General features: G+C 45.7%; 2 protein-coding genes across 8 annotated transcripts in view; both read right to left on the bottom strand.

Moving 5' to 3' along the window:
• Positions 1 to 320, bottom strand: part of NOD1 (nucleotide binding oligomerization domain containing 1) — a 29,478-nt gene extending 29,158 nt beyond the window's left edge. For 5 of the 7 annotated variants that reach the window (XR_006166838.1, XM_042806449.1, XM_042806446.1 and 2 more), the window contains exon 1: positions 67 to 317. The gene's annotated coding sequence lies outside the window, so the exon portion shown is untranslated. Of the gene's footprint in view, positions 1 to 66 lie in introns of all 7 variants that reach the window. The other 2 variants (XR_006166839.1, XM_042806450.1) reach the window with 2 other exon arrangements.
• A 316-nt stretch (positions 321 to 636) lies between these two features.
• On the bottom strand, positions 637 to 10,355 carry GGCT (gamma-glutamylcyclotransferase). The gene is made up of 4 exons (XM_042806535.1): positions 10,193 to 10,355; positions 7,372 to 7,517; positions 4,078 to 4,213; positions 637 to 2,121 (listed from the first exon to the last, which is right to left on the bottom strand). Exons 1-4 carry the CDS (start codon positions 10,328 to 10,330, stop codon positions 1,972 to 1,974), a joined length of 570 nt encoding a protein of 189 aa, XP_042662469.1. The 5' UTR covers positions 10,331 to 10,355; the 3' UTR covers positions 637 to 1,971.
• Between the last annotated feature and the right edge of the window lie 5,911 nt (positions 10,356 to 16,266).

Here is a 16,266-nt window from a genome sequence, read left to right as displayed (position 1 = left end):
GTGTCCTCCCCCCCCCCCGACCGCGGCCCCGCGACCCTCCGCCCCTGGCCCTTCCCCTGCGCTCACCGCGGCGGCGAAGGGACGGCGGCCGACCCACGGGTGCTTCGCCCCACTCCCGGCCCGCCGGGTGGGAGCTTCCGCCCCACTCGCGGGCTCTCTTCCGCGGCGGGAGGCGGCTCCTCCCCACGCAGGCATGGCCGAGGGACTCTTCTCCTTCACGAACGGCGCCCGGCCCTCCCCACGCCGGCGTGGCGGAGGGCCTCCTCCCCCGAGAGGGGTGCCGGGGGTCGCGCCGCGTGGAGGGGGCTTCCCCCGGCACTCAGGAGCTCCCACCCTTTTCCTCAACAGGAGGCATCAAACACCTCCGATCCGTTCCCCTCCCAGGAGGCTGTCAGGGTGTTTTAGGTTTTCTTCTGGCAAGAGTAAAATACCCATTTAAAAGCCGAAAGAAACATGGTCAGGGGGAAGCAAATGAAGCGGTGCTGATGTGTTCATGCGTGGTTTTGCCCCCTGTGCCGAAATCCCATCCATTAAAAAACCCACAACAAGCCAGTGGAAGTTCCAGTTACACTCCCACTTTCACTTACATAAGTAAAACATATTCTCGAAGCATTCATTGAACAGACAGGGGAGAGGTTGGGTAATCACAGTTTTATTTACTCAGTTTCAGACTAGACAGTGCTAATACAGAAAAGTACCATGTTTTACTGTAGTCACTGTGCCCAACTCTGGAAATGGGCATATGACATCTGGACAGCACCTATACATCCCTGGTAAAAGTTTACAGGACAAAGTTATGCAGAGAAGACACTAAGTCTGTTACTTTGTCATTTGTTTATCTAAACAGTCACACAGTGACAGCAATTGTCTCTTACACCCCTCTGTACATCAAGAGAAAAAAACCCCAAACCACTGCACATAAAATAAGCCTAAGGTCAGTAGTCTGACATCTTCCAGGTTGTCAATTTTTCCTTGTCACCCCCAAACTATCTACAGGGGTTGCCACGTACCATGAAGATAAGTACTCTAAACCTTACCAAAGCTTCCAGTTTTGCAGATTATCAAAGCTGGGGGGGATGGGTGGGGTGGCGGCAAGAGGCCAATTCTGTTCATCTGGGGTTTAACAGACAAACAAAACCATGAAAAAAATGCACTAGGACTCACAGGAGACTTACTTGATTTCATGGGACATGAAACCAAGGCCTAGATAAGCAACAAGCCAGTCAAAAAGGTAATTTAAAAAAACCTTGGCACTAGCTAATCAAAATGAATTCTTTAAAATCTGTTGGTTATACCTAACCAGTTCACCTATGACGATTACTAGACATAGAAAGGAGGCAGCCATTATGCTCTGAATGAGATCCTTTGCTGAATGTTGTCTTCAGGCCTGGGTTGCCTTTTGGACCAACACTTAAAAACATTGAAATAGTTAAAAAAATATTTCTTTCTTTGTTAACTATATAAACAGGAACTCCATAGCTTCAGGTAAGTTGGACTTTAAACCATTGAGCGAAGAAGCAGAGGAAAAAGTTTAGCCTTGGTTTAGAGCTTTGAGTTTACTCTGCATATAACAAATATTTGAGATTCTTAGTAATTGTCTATACAACATCTATGGACAAAGGGCCTGATCCTGCAGCCCTTATTCATCAGAAGGCAACAGATACCAATACTCATCAAGATGGTCTTTTTAAAAGTCAGTAAACAGGACACGAAGCACAAGTTTGCATGCAGCACTGCATGACAATTACAGAAAGATAATTTCTAAATCTGCATAAACTTCATCATATTCCCAAGCTATACATACAAAGTGAAGAAGTTACCAATGTCAGAGTGTCTTCAGACTGCACATTATGACTTACTGTAGGTACACAGCAAACTCATCTTTTTTTGATAAATAAAGAAACTGCTGATCAGTACACTGAAGAGAGGTATCTAAATCAAGGTAAATGGGCAAGCAAGTGAAGAGGTATTCTATGCAGAATTTATGTTCTTTGCTTTAATAGCAGCTTCAATCTCTTCCATGATTGGCACCGGCCCTGCAGAGTTATTCGTTTCAATAGCTTCTAATTTCTTCTGATAGTCAGCTGGCAAGCCATTCTGTTTTGCACCCATGCAGATAACCTATGAACAAAAGGGAAAGAAAAAAACCCCACAACTTCAGTAATAGTGTTAGGAAGGACAGACCCCTCCAAACATTTACTCATACAGGAAGAATCACTTGAGGTAACAAGATAATTAATCTCAAATAATGCTATTTGTACCTAGAGAGAGCCAACGGCTTCTGAAAGACCACGGAAGACCTTAATAGTGTCAACAAAATTACTCTGAAAAGGCTTGTAACTACCACGGCATAGCCCGAAGATTATGAAGTGTTACTAACGTGCACAAGACCATACAATTAAGCTGTTATTCAGTTATTCCCTTATTTCTTCCAGCAAGGATGAGAACTACCTTTTATGCTTTTAGCCAGCTTCAGTATCACATCTAAGTGAGAAGCAGCATATATTATTAGTTATTTTTAAAACTAAGCTGTTCAAAGTACAACAGTGAGTACCTAGACAGGTTATAGGAGTAACAGAAACAGATACTTAGCTTAGTGAAAACTCACAGATTCCTTAGAGATTGTTACCACAGTTTTCCTTCTACATACAAAGTAAGTATTGGTGCAAGAGAAAAGAAGTGACACTGAGAGGAAAAGAGGAGGCTGTGGGAGCCAAGGCTTGAAAGGGACACCAGCAAGCTCCCATATAGAAATTAATAGATAAATATGCAGATTTTAAAAGCTGACACTACTGTAAATATCCTTTAATGCATTCAACTGCTAGGAAATTCAAGGATGAGCTGTCTGGAAAGGATGAACTTTGTTACAAAAAGTACACAACAGTAGATAGATGTAGATCATTGTGTGATGCAGTCACCCGTACAAAATTTTTAGCCTTCCTGCCTGGTTAACTTAAAAGAAAAAAGAAAAAGCTGGGGGCAGGGGGGAAGAAGAGGACTAACAACTGACCCTGACAACAGGAGGGAATGTTTAGCTAAAGTTACCAGTATTGGAAGTCTGTTCTAACAGCATACTACTAGTGAGAGCTTCCACACAGCAGCAGACTATGTATTAACTCCCTGAAAAGCCCTAAAGATCTGCCTTGGCAGGAAGCAGGCTGGCAGGGAGGAGGTCTGTAGAAGTAGCAGAGCCGGCTTTCTAAGCAAGCTTTCCCTTCAGAAGCCCTGCAGCAGCTGGCTTTAGCTATGCTCCAGAAAGCTGATTCATAGTTCCTCAGTTAAGAGAAGGCAGCACACTTGGGATTTAAAAAGCTCAAGCCCTGTTTCTTTGCTTTTGGTAGAAGTAGTCAACATGTTACAGGGATGTCTACCTGCAATTGCTAATAGCTGCACAATTCCAGACATGCAGTCATGCCACCCAAGGCTAGGCCCGCATCAGATCTCACAAGCTAAGCAGGTCAGGCCTGCTGCATAACTGGATCATGTGTCTCCATAGAGTCAGTGTGTTGCAGAACAGTGTTGAAACACTTCTGTCTCACCAGCCATCAAGTGGGAACCCTGCAGTGCTCTGCAATGTTGCTGGAAGTCCTGTGATACACTGATGATGCATCTGGTAAAAGAAGGCACATGGACTCCTGTATTAAATAACAGTAAGATACTTTATAAGACAATAGGGATAATCTGTGTCCTTGAGACAAGGCAGGAGCTGTATTCTCCCCAAAGAAGCTTCCCTCTGTACTTCTAGTGGAGTATGTTAATTTGTCAAATGGAGAGTCACTGCACATATGTAAACAACATCTTTCAAAAATCCTGGTGTCATAACTAATTCACAAATTAAATAGTTGTGCCTTACATGAAGCCTCTAAGCCAAAAAATAAAACTGATTTAGTAGGCCTTTAAGAGCTAGCAATCTTCTGCAAGCATCACTGCTCTATTACATTGCACATGAACTGAGTTATCTCTTTACATTAGCTACTCATGCCTTTCATCCACTGTAAAGTGCTTAGAATAGGACAGAAGTACTGCATTATATATTTCTGTTCGTTCTCTCCAAAATTACAGTGATGGAATACCTACCTTTTTATACTGAGGAGAAGGGGGACCACAGACATAGTCCTTCATCTGGTAGCTTCGACAGGTCAGTACCTTTCCTGCTTGAGTGTGGACATTAACTTCCACTGGGACATAAATACCACCTTCTACTCCCTCTTGCCTGTAAAGGACATACACTCCTTTCACACCAAAGAACTCATCCATCTTTCAAACAAACTGTGCATGTATTATAACGGAATTCAAGGCAGGACACTATCAACAGACTTAAAAGAAAAACAAATAAAGCAAAACATATTCCAGTACTTTCTGTGCAAACTTGTTTCATATCCAAATGTAAGTTTTTAAAGGAGCAGCAGCATTCGCTTTTACCGTTTCAGCTCTGCAAGAAACACAACTAGTGGTTAACTTGCAAAGTGAGATAGAGAATATTCCTTGTGAATTAATTACTGTGCAAGTGTAGTAATCTACAAGGGGAACACAACTGAGATTATCAGAATTAATGAACCAGGCACATATCATTCATTACCTTTTGCTCAGATAAGGAAACAATTGCAAAGTTATCTTGCCCATTGTGTTACATTTGAATAAGGGGAAACTTGCACAACTCTTGCAATGCACAATCCAATGAATAATCCAAGACACCCTTTAATTTGTACAAAAAGTGTACAGCAACAATGAGCTAGATCAGGACAAAACCCATTTTGTTATTTTTTTTTAATTAGCAAAATCATGCCGTTTTAGGAAAACAAAACAAAACTCAAAACCAAGGCTATTTGTTATCTTTAATCATTAGCATTTAGACAACAATAAAGGTGTGAGGACATAGTAAGAAGTAAACAAGAAGCTTAAGCAATACAAGACGGACTTTATAGCACAATTAACTTCAGATATGAGTGATAGCATGGATTTTAATGCTGCTCGTCAAAATATCATTTTGACAACTCGTCTTTCTTTCAAAGACTTACTACCCCTCTCCTGCTACTAAAAACCCCACCCCTCACTCAAACCCAGAACAAACAGATGTAACACAGGCCATGTTATATGAGTAACTAGGTTAAGTAGAGACTGGAAACTAACTGCAGATTCAAGGCCAGTAGACTGCAAAATAAGTTACATGGGCATGTGAGAACAAGAAAAAAATGTTACAGTTAAGTAACATCTATTGCTACACTACACAAGGAAAAGTCATGATTTAGTCTGTAATTTATAGATTCGTGAAGTACAGAGCACAAAAAAACAAAATCTGACCATGAGATGGCACCAAAATGCATTTGAAGCCAAAAAGTTCAGCCATTTAAGCAAAAGATTCCCCTCCCATATTTGTTTTCTATATATTATGTTGTTTTACATGTATTTCAACTAATGGCATGCAGCATCAATGACACATTCCCTCCTCTGCTTCTGGATAACAAAGCATAAACTTCTTTATCGGGAGGGGGAGAAAAGGGGAGGGGCAAATAGTGAATATATATGTATATTTTTTTTTTTTAATAGATGGAAATTCCAGAAAATAACTTGTTTGAGAACTTATATCTGCTTGTGCACAGTCAAAGGATCCCAAAGTATTCTGCAGGAACACATGCAAGCTCCTTTGAGTAGGTTAGGAGCAAACCTTAAAAGAACATTATCGACTATCATCACAAAAGCCAAGGACGTCTCCTGTTTCCTTCCATTTCCAGTTCACCTTCATGGCATCAATGAGGCAGCTGGGAAAAATCAATCTTTAATGCTAGTGTCCATCCTGCAGTTTTTGGTGATGGTACAGCATTCAGGACCCTAGCATCTTAGGTAACATTAAAGTTTATCCCCTGTCAAACAAATGCCAGGGATCTGAAATTCTATGGTATGTAAACAAAACTTCTAGACGTTAAAATACAAAATGCACAGTGTTACTATCAAAGCAGATGCTGCCAGACAGCATCTTTACAATTCTGAAGTTTATCCTTTAGGAAAGCATGGTAAATAGATTTCAGTAAAGGCCAGCAGAAAGGCAACCAGGAGGTAAGTGCTAATGTAAGCAACAGAGGGGGAACTGAGGAGATAATAAAGCAGGGACACGTGAAGCCCCCAACCAGAAACATACCAGCTAGATGCCCTCCTGCTTGGGACTAACACTCCCAACCAGGACTTGAGAATGCTGGCAGTGCCCATTCCCATGATGTGCTAACAGAACGTGGGCAACAGTTTCTGTTGTATTTCAGGTTCACGGTAGGCAATGAAAAACAAGTTGGAACTTCAGGTTTCATGACCAAGGTTATAAGGACACGTCTACACAGCACAGTGCAGCCATAACCAAAACTACAACAATACCAGAGGCAGAACTGTATTAATGTAATGCTTTCACTGGGTTTAATATGCCCTGCTCCCTTAGCCTCACTAACCCAGATTTCTACTGGAATTAACTGAGTGATGAACTGCTCTGAACAAATGATCCTTGTGTACCAGGAGCACCGTGTTGTGCAGGCACACACCGAAAGCTGCAATCAACACACAATACCAGCCAAAATTTTAGAGATTAAGTTCTAAGTCCTGCCTTAGACCCTGCACGAAGTTATGCTACTCCTTAATTTGTTTACCCAGGTGGTCCTCCATACTTCAGCCTGGGAACTACTCGCTCAGGTTGCCTTAAACTTGTCTTAATTATCAGACACAGGCAGAAGATTCTCTGACATGCATTGTAATTGCACAGGCAGCCTCTCCCATTCAAAGGGAGAAACAAAACTACCCCCGCTCCCTGCTTAGATCTACCTCAAGTTCACAAAAGTTTGAATCCTTAGAAGAGAAGACATGTACCTCCTCAAAAGGTCCCTTTGCCTGTATTAAAGATCATCATCTCTTCTGCAAAGTGTTGTCCCCAGCCCTTCCTTTTACACTACAATTGGAGTCTACACATGTAGAGAGAAAGAAATTGATGTCAGTCTCAAAGGAAACTCTTCCTAAAGCAATGGGAAGAGTGTCATAGGACAAATACAGAGCTGAGAGTAATTTAAGAGACAGGACATTATGAGGACAGGGATTAAACAAAAAAAAAAAAAAAAAAAAAAAAAAAGGAGCCTGACCAATATATCAGCTCCAAATCAAGGTCCACACCTTATTAAAATACCTCTAAGTAGCTTTAGCTTGAAAACAAAGCCATTTTAATCACAAACGTGTTACAAGTCAATACACGTACTGTGAAGTGAAATTCACATATTAAAATCCAAAGCACCTTCTTGATTCCAACACCCAAGCTTCCACACAGCTCTTTACCAAAAAGTAATTACTACTTTTCAATTGCTCTCTAAAATAGTAGAAGATGGCAAAAGTTAAGTCACCTACTTATCCAGTGAACTTAAATTGCTAGCGTTCATTTTCCACACTATTCCCCACACTTCGTCTCCAGGGCTCTGAACAATGGTAGCTGTACCTCCATGCCAGACAGAACTTGTCCTGCCTTGATGATGGCCAAACTCGAGCTTAAAATCCTGCAAATGAAAGCAATGCAGAGAATCAATTTCCACTTAATATAAGGGCTGTTGGCTATTCTTGACATGAAATGGACAGCTAAAGGAGAGTTTACAAGTAGTCAGCTGGAGCCACAGAAGAAGGAATGGACAGGCAGGATCTGATCCAGCTCCCATCTCACAAGAGGCTGAGTCAGCCTTTTCCACCTCCCCATGAGAAATGGCAGCCTTGGGACAAAGGGAAGAGAGGTCTGGCAGAGACCAGTACTGATATAAGCCTTGGTCTGCAGAGACCTAGATGAACATCCAAACCTCTTAGCAGTCTGACCTAAACATTAGCTAACAACTTCTAGCAGTGAGAAGAAAGTGGAGGTAGCCCTTTTTCAAGAGTGGCACACATACCTAATTCTGCAGAAAACACATTAGTGCTGAAGAAATGTCAGCTTGACTTTTGTCCAAGTTGGCAGCGACAGGATTGCTTCCCGTTAGACAATCTGGAGGGCCCTCAGCTGAAGTGTGCCATGAAGGAGGGAGCTGACTACTGCCTTCTCATTCCTCAGAAGACATGCCTACCTGGTGCCTATTCCTTTGCAGCTGTTGGTGCTGTTGTAAGACTTAAATGCTACCATACAAGGTCCAGGAAAATAGTAAGAATAAAAAAAAGTGTACAAGATGGTGAGCTTTGGGTCTTGTTCTCACGCACTAATAGAACTGCCAAATTATAAAATACCATCTGTGTATCTTCAAGTGTTTTGAGCCTTCTCATCACTCAACTGGAACGTTCTTGGGTATTTTTAAGTCAAGGCATATGCTTCCTTGAGTGAGCTTATTCAGGTTTTTGCAAGTTGAAACATTCTTTTAGAAATCAAGTATCTTGATTACAACTAATATCAAATATTACTATATAGGCAAAAGAGAATAACAGGTTCTTCCATTTTGCCAGTGTAATTTCCCATCTGACTCCAAACACTGTTTCCTCTCCTACTCGTTAGTCAATTTGTGGATCCTTCCCTAGCAGCAGAGAAGAAAAAACAAAACCCACCTTTAACGAAGACTACCTGCTTAACTAGAACAACAAAATCTGTCAAGGCAAAAAGGATTAAAAACAACAACAAAAAATATAAGCCCACAGCCTTGCTTATTCCTTATGATCACCCTATTTAAGCTGTGTTTTTGATTTGAAATATATGCATGTACATATTAATATTCACTTTGAGACACATTACCTTCCTGTAGCGTGTCCTAACAGATACGAGTAAAAGGCTGCAAAAGTTGAGCAGCTGGAGCCTTACACACAGAACAACAGCACCAATCAGAACACTGATTGAATTTTTTTGTGTGTCAAAGTGATAATCAGCAGCCTGGTGAGCAGGAAACCCTATGTTACACCACACAGGCAACTGCAGCAGGCACTGCAGGGAAGAGGGAACAAACACACTAGATACTTTCTTGGGTCAAGAGCTTGGTCTTTGACCCTTCTTCTAAGTACTAGTGTAATATCCTTTCTGTGCTTGTTACATATCCCATTTCTTACAGCTTTTAGCTGAAGATTAACAGCTTTAAATAAATAAAAACAGAGGGAAGTGAATTTAATGTTCTAGTTTAGCATCCAAAGTACTCTGTTTACAGGCTATTTTTTTTTTTTTTTTTTTTGAGCCAACTGGTACTACCATTGAGCAAGTAACAGAAATCAGCTCTAACCTTTGTGCCCTTCCTCACTCCCAAGCATCAGTGATTTTCCAGCTTGAGGCAAGGGAGCAGAGCAGCCGGCCAAAGGCCTCGCTGGCAGCTCCTGAGCCTGCAGCGGGGCAAGAGGTGCTTGGTGTGCGACCTGAAAATAGACCTGAAACCCAGAAGGTGAGCTGAAGCGGAGGGCTTTCTTTTATTCAAAGAGAAGCGCGTACAATACTGCTGCTTTCCTCCTCAGCCTCCAAGGTCCGACCCCGCGAGGTGCGGGGCTCTGGGCACGTTCAGCTCCTCAGCGGTACCTGCAAGCGCCTCACACTTCGCAGGGCGCAGGCCTCGGCTGCCAAACTGAGGGTCCCAAGAGCCACCAAGTACCTGACTGTAGGGAGTTTGCTCATGACAAGTTTTTGGGACTTCTTCACCCGCTCTAGCGCCGATCATTCCCTGCCAGTTGCCCCAAGGGAACCCTCAAGCCACCCTTAAGGGGCATCAGTCGATGCTCTGCTCCTCCAAGGGCCCTTCCAGCTGTGCAGATCAATACCTCAGCCGCCTAACGACCACCAGCTCGTGGTGCCAAGTCCACATTAAAGCCGATATACTAACGTTTAATGACCCCAGGCGGGGGCAGGAAGGGGTCAGGCAGCACTGGGGGGAAGCTCACAGCCCACCCAGCACAGCGCTGCGGGGAGGGGGGGGGGCTTCTCCCTCCTAACCAGCGGGGCAGAGCGGAATTTGCAACCTTTTTCAAAACTGCCAGAAACGTCCCCCGTTAACCCAACCGCGCCTGCTGCTTCAGGCTCCTCGCTTTGTCACCCTCCACGCGTGGGGTGCCCTTGGCGGGGCAGCCTTACCGGCTTGGTTAAGCCCGGTAAGATAAACCACACACGCGCAGACGCGGGACTAACGCCAGCGCCGGGCGCCACCGGCCCGACGCTTCATAATCCCACCAGAACGAGCGCGGTTCCACAGGCCCTCCCACCCGCGGCATCCCTCCCTCCCCACCCACGCACCTGCAGCCGCGCCACGGCGCGCAGCTCCGCCGAGGGGTTGCTCAGCAGCAGCCGCTCCCGCAGCAGGTTGCTGCCGTATGCGTAGTACAAGAAGCAGCCGCCGTCCCCCCGCCCGGCGCCGGTGCCACCCGCCTCCATCGCCCCGCAGCCCGCCCCGGCCCCGCCGCGCTGCCGCTTTAACGCCCCCCGCCCGCCGGCGGCCGAGGGGGCGGGGCCTCCGAGCGGGGCCGCCCGCCATTGGCCGCCCCCTGCGCGCCACGCCCCCCCCAGACACCCCACCCCCTAGACACCCCACCCCCGCGGCTCTACTTCCGCCGCCACGTGGGCGCTGTGACGTCGTAGCGGCGGGGAAGACGTCACGCTGGGTGTGACGTAAAGCGAGGTGTAGACCTCCCGTCCGTGTGGTTGGGGGGGGGTGTGGGGTGTGAGCGCGCTGCCCCCGGGGTGGGAGGGGGTAACGCAGCATCAGCCCCTGGGGCCGAAACGGGGAGGGCCGGAGGCCTCGGTCCCCCCTGCGGAATTCAGGGCGATGTATTTCCCTCGTGAGCCTCCCGGCCGCCCCCCCGGGAGAAACGTGCACCGGGATGAATCTTGGATCGCTTCCACGGGAAGTGGGACGGCGCGGCTTTTCCCGGGTGGGAGCGCGCAGAGCAGAGGGGCAGGTTGGAAACGCAGTTACCGCTCAGCATATGCTGCTGAAGCAATGTATACGTACATACACCTACATACAGCAAAGAGGGAGTCCCCGCTTTAGTTTTAGCAACACGGGTGTGGGAAAATTCAGGTTTATTGTAAAACACGTGAAGTGATAAATGTGGTTCTGATCTTTCGCAACTATTTCTATTTTTAGTTTTTTTTTTTTTTTTTTTCCTTATGTAGGAATAAATATTTCAGGGCGAGAGGGAACCGTTGTGTTCATGTGTTACACAGGCCATAGGGTTATACAGCAAGACTTCCTCAATCTTACAACAATGAGAAGCTGAGTGTATCTTTTGAAAATCTGCTTTTGGTATATGATAGGCTTTTAGTCCCCTTTCCCTAAGGAAATGTGAACTCCACGAGGAGAAGTGTGTGTATCTCCTCTTCCAGCAGCTTCTGGACCGTTGGCTAATTCCAACACGAGGTGACAGAAAGCAAGAGCTTTCAGAGATAACTAAGTTTCTGCCGTTTTCATGAAAACAGGCAGAGATGGCTGTGAGATGGTGGGGATCCCATAGGAGAGGCTTCTGGGGGGCCCCCGGCTTTTGACTAACGCTCCCAGCTTTGTGTACCCTGAAATCCACCAGCCCCGGGGATGAAGCGAACCAGAGGGCAGGTTTTCCAGGCACTGGTGTGTACTGACCTGCCTGTTTGGGTTTGCTGTGAGCTGTCCCTTGTGAACCGAGCTTGACATTTCTTTCTAAGCAAAAAAATCTCACGAAGGAATTGGAATGAAGCATGTAGCAATTGTTACTTTTTAATCTCAAGATGACTTTCTACTAAAAAAGAAACCCAACCAGCCCTTCATAACGCTTTTTACATTACTGAAACTTTTGCCATTCTGCACAAAAATGCCTTTTTTTTTTTCAACACTCAAGAGTTTCAGCAGCAATTGTGATGATTTTTCATTCAAAAAGCATGTATAGTTTCAACAAGGAGAGACAGTTTTCTCCTAAAACTTGTGTCCTTTTTCATGCTATTCAAATCAAGACTTAAATGTTACAGTCAAATGATTGACAAATGCGGAGACCAAGTCCCTGATCTCGTGGCTGGGTTTGTACACATGAAAGCCTTTGTGAACAAAGGCCGTTAGCAAAATTACAGTCAAATTTATGGCAGGAGAGTCAGTTCAAAATACTGCCACTTGCAATTATAAGTATCTAATCCCTCAAAGAAGCATTTTCAAATTAAAATCTGTTGAGATTTCAATTTTTAATGGTCTGTGCTGAATACCAAGCCTATTCTATGACCAAGGAGCAGTAGCCAGTATTTCCAGGAGTTTGTTTTTGGTGTGCTTGGTGTAAGTTGGTCTTGCTTATTCTAGATACAGCATGATGCTAAGTAAGATGCTATTGGGGTAAAACATAGGTTTATGGTGTTTAGATTAATTTTTAATTGAATTGAGTCAATCAGTTTGCCCTGCTTAAGCCCATTTCTTCCCCAGAACAGCCCGTGGCAATTTAGAAACAGCACATTGAGCCTTTCAGCTATTCATGAGGGTGATAGACATGAGAATTGAATTGAAAGGGCCAACACTTCTGGTGTGGGTCAGTGTCACAGGAACCTTTGGCTTTAAATTATGTGGAAAATATAAACCTCTATTCCCAACAACTTTTATTAAGCCATTTTTTTAGTAAAGCCTTTATTAAAACTATAATTGATAGAGCACCCAAATGTGCACTGCATGCTCTAAGCCAATGGGCAGTGAGATGGCCAGTATCTACTGCAGAGCACTGAACAGCTCATAGAAATGAGGCCTCCTGAGCCAACAGGGCGCACAAAACGTACTTTAAAGAGGGAATGTTACTTCTGAAACCTGCTGTCAGGAAAAAAATACGTTTTCATTGCTAAAAAGATGCAAAGGGCAGTGTTCGTGCTCGTTAGGAATCAGCCTCTGAATTCTCCGTAGCTTCTCACCATAGCACCGTGAGGTGGCACAGCTTAGATTGCTCTTTGTTTTCATACTCTCAGGCCTGAGATGGAACAAAATTACTTCCTCCATGACCCAGAAAAGGCACAGAAAGCCCCGGGCAGGTCTGCTGAGGCACACTGCAGGTATGACCCTTGGAGGGACCCCAGCCTGGGTCTCCCCGGTGCCATCAGCACAGTGTGGCCAGTCTGATGGCAAGGCAGCACGGGAGGGGAGTGAGTTTGGTTTGGAGGGAAAGCTTTGCAAGTCTTTCCGCTGATGTACATCCAAATCAGGGCCAAATGGCTGCATATACCTAGGAAGTGACTCGGCCACATAGTTGAGCCCTACGGGCAGAACTTGCTTTGAAATCAAGTTTCCAATTGCAGAAAGAGGGAGGAGGGTGGGAGGATGTTTCCCATAGCAATTTGAGTAGAAACCTGTGGTGCTACTAGATTTCACACTTCTGCTTGTTCATGACCTTTTCAGGTGAAAATTAACTCTCCTGGAGCGGACAGTGTTAAATGAACCCCTGTTTTTTTTGAAGTTAAATCAGTTCTGGAGTTGAAAGCTATCTCCAGAGCTGCTGACGTGAGACCTGTGTTAACCTGTTTGAGGCCCCAAACAATTTGGAGGCATTGTTTCCCCTTGGATGTAACTACAAAACCTGCGCAGAGTAAGCAGTCAGGTGTACGCCTCCTGTTCGGGAGCTTCCCAAACATGGGGGAAAACTCTGGTTATCCACAGCTATTTGGGCATTGTCCGCGGAGGAGGTCAACAGGGTTATTTATGCAAAGAAAGCAGGAATTTGTTTCCATCAGGTTTTTATCCCTAGATGCAACATATTCTTGACCATCTCCTACTTAGGCTTTTAAGGGGAAAAGAAAAAAAAAGATAGGAAAAATAAGGAATTAGGAAAAAGTAAGATGTAATGGGATAAGTTAAACCTGCAGAAATGTCTGCCAGTCACTCAGTGTGCTTCCCCATCACTCCCTCTCTGCCCCATGGTCGTCACAGCATGAGCTTTAATTGGTATTGAAGGAAAAAAAAGGAAACAAAGAGGAATAATAAGGGTAACTGATGCAAATGAACCATGTGTGCAGTCCTCCCCACAGCTTTTCTCTTCTCCCCAAGGAGCCCTAGTAGGATGTGCTCTGCAATTAGTATTTCATTGAAATTACGCCTTTTTTGCTACAAGATGGTTACAGCTGGTGGTAGCTTCTTAATACAGTGTGCAAGGTCCAGGGGTCTGCAGAGATTTCATGGTCATGCAAATGAATGCAAATGATTTTACAAGGTGTGGTGATGTTGCTGTGCTTGTTCCTTCTCTACAAAACAGGGACCACGATGTCCTGCAGAAACCCAGCCTCCTTCCTCGCCCTGTCGGACAGAATAGCTGCTGACCCGTGGGGCTCGTAACCCTGCAGACCGGAATATCCACCCTTCATTTTGGAATTCTGTTTTTACAGGTTTCTGCATGTTCTATGTGCCATCATTTCAGTGAGATGAACTGTTAAAGTGGCTGTGTCTGTGCATGTATCCACCTGCCTCTTTTCTGGCTCTGGCCAACGCCAAAGTGAGTTTTGGGCCCTTCCTGAGGCAGCCCCGAGCTCTCCCTGGCTGCTGAGCACTCGGTGTGGTCCTGACATGTCACAGCATGGTCTGTGCCATTTGGGGTGGAGGAGGGGGCAAAGGGAAAGGACAGCCACGAGAATCCCCCCCCTCCAGAACAGGTATTGGAAAGACGAGGATGTGTATCTCTGTCTTGCTTTTAGGGTATGTATCTACGTCTTGCTTTTGCTTGTACTTCCTGGAGGTACAGACAGACTGTGAGCTTCTTGTTGCCTGAGCTTCTAACTCTTAGAGGGGCAAAATGCATGGAATCCATTCTTAAAAAAATGCTAAAAAACTTGATGTGCATGAAATCTGGACATAAAGGTGGGAGAGAGCTTTTGCAAGCAGATCCCCGTGCACACAGTCCTGGCATGCAGTGGCTTTAGTCAGTTTGGCTTGTGGGGGCATCTGCTCTGCTCACAGACCTACAGGTACTTGCGGGTGTGACTTCAGCAACTGGTTGGAAAATATTGCCAAATATTACATCTGTTTTCAAAGGAAGAATGTTGGGTTGTACTGCACAGGCTGTACCTGGGGCCCAGTTTTTATTCTGTATACAAATGTACAGTGGAAACAACTTAATGTTGAATTTCTAATCATCTTTGTGTAAGGACGTTAAAAATCTGGCTTCTTTCCTATGACCTTATGTTTTACTTCTCTCACTGTAAAACTCTTCCGAATGACAGGATTTCTTTAGTGATACAAAGCAAATGGTTACAGGAGATTTTGTCAAAATAGTTTCCCTTGTTACTGAAATCTCCATTGGCCATGTCAAGAGGATTTTGTCAGTGTGATGTTTCTGTGGCCTGCTGTCTCAGGGTGCATTAACATCTCCCACTGCAGAAGCGATTGCTCCTTTCAGAGGAACAGTTCACACTGCTGCCCGCCTCTGGCAGGCACTTGTATGTCACCAAACACCAAGCTGGTTGTCTCTTGAGGCTGTTGAGTACTTGAGGCTTTTTTTTTTCTTCCCCATGAAATTTATGACTATTGAATATAGACTGGCAGCTGAAAGGGTGTCCTGGGTTGAGTGAATGGTGGAGTTTTTTTGGTGGCAGGGGAGGGGGCTATCGGGGCGGCCCCCTGTGAGAAGCTTCTCGAAGCTCCCCCAGCTCCACGTCAGCTCCACTTCTGTTTGGGAAATTGAGCCCATCGGCTGCGCCTCTGTGATAACTTATTTAAGAAGGGATGTGGTGACGTGCAGGGGGACTTGTGAGGAGGAGTCGCTGCAGCTGCGTGAACACCAAGGTCAGAGGAGGAACGGAGGAAGAAAGGAGGGGGGAGGTGTGCCGGAGCAGAGACCCCCCTGTATCCTGTGGGGAGACGACAGGGCGGCCCCCCCTGCCACCCATGGAGATCTACGGTGGAGCAGACAGTGATTTATGGCCTGTGGCTCCTGATCGCCTGATCAAGGTTCTGTGCCCGAAGAAGGCCGGGGTCTCGTGGGAAAAGGCAGCCCCGCTGCTGTAATTCAGCGCTGGGAGGATTGCAGCATGCGGGGGAGTCCCACGCCGGAGCAGCTCGGGAAGGGCTGCAGCCGTGGGAGGGAATCCAGTCGGAGGAAGTTAGTGACCCATGACGGAGCAGTGTGGGGAACGCTGCGGCCCATGGGAGGAATTCAAGTCAGAGAAAGTTTGTGGAGGACTGTCTCCTGTGAGAGGGGGACCACGATGGAGCAGGGGGGAACAAGTTTCGGACACTCCCCTCACCGAAGATGAAGGAAGTGGCAGCGCTGACTGCACCCCCCATTCCCTGCCCCTGCGCCACTGGGGGAGGAGGTAGAGATATCGGGAGCAGAGCTGAGCCCGGGAAGAAGGGAGGGGTGGGGGGAAGGTGTTCTCAAGATGTGGCA

The sequence above is a fragment of the Tyto alba genome, unplaced genomic scaffold (genome assembly GCF_018691265.1).
Source record: "Tyto alba isolate M040663 unplaced genomic scaffold, T.alba_DEE_v4.0 Super-Scaffold_46, whole genome shotgun sequence".
NCBI lineage: Eukaryota > Metazoa > Chordata > Aves > Strigiformes > Tytonidae > Tyto > Tyto alba.
The sequence above is the reverse complement of the archived record's forward strand: the minus strand, read 5'-3'. Positions and strand labels throughout refer to the sequence as shown.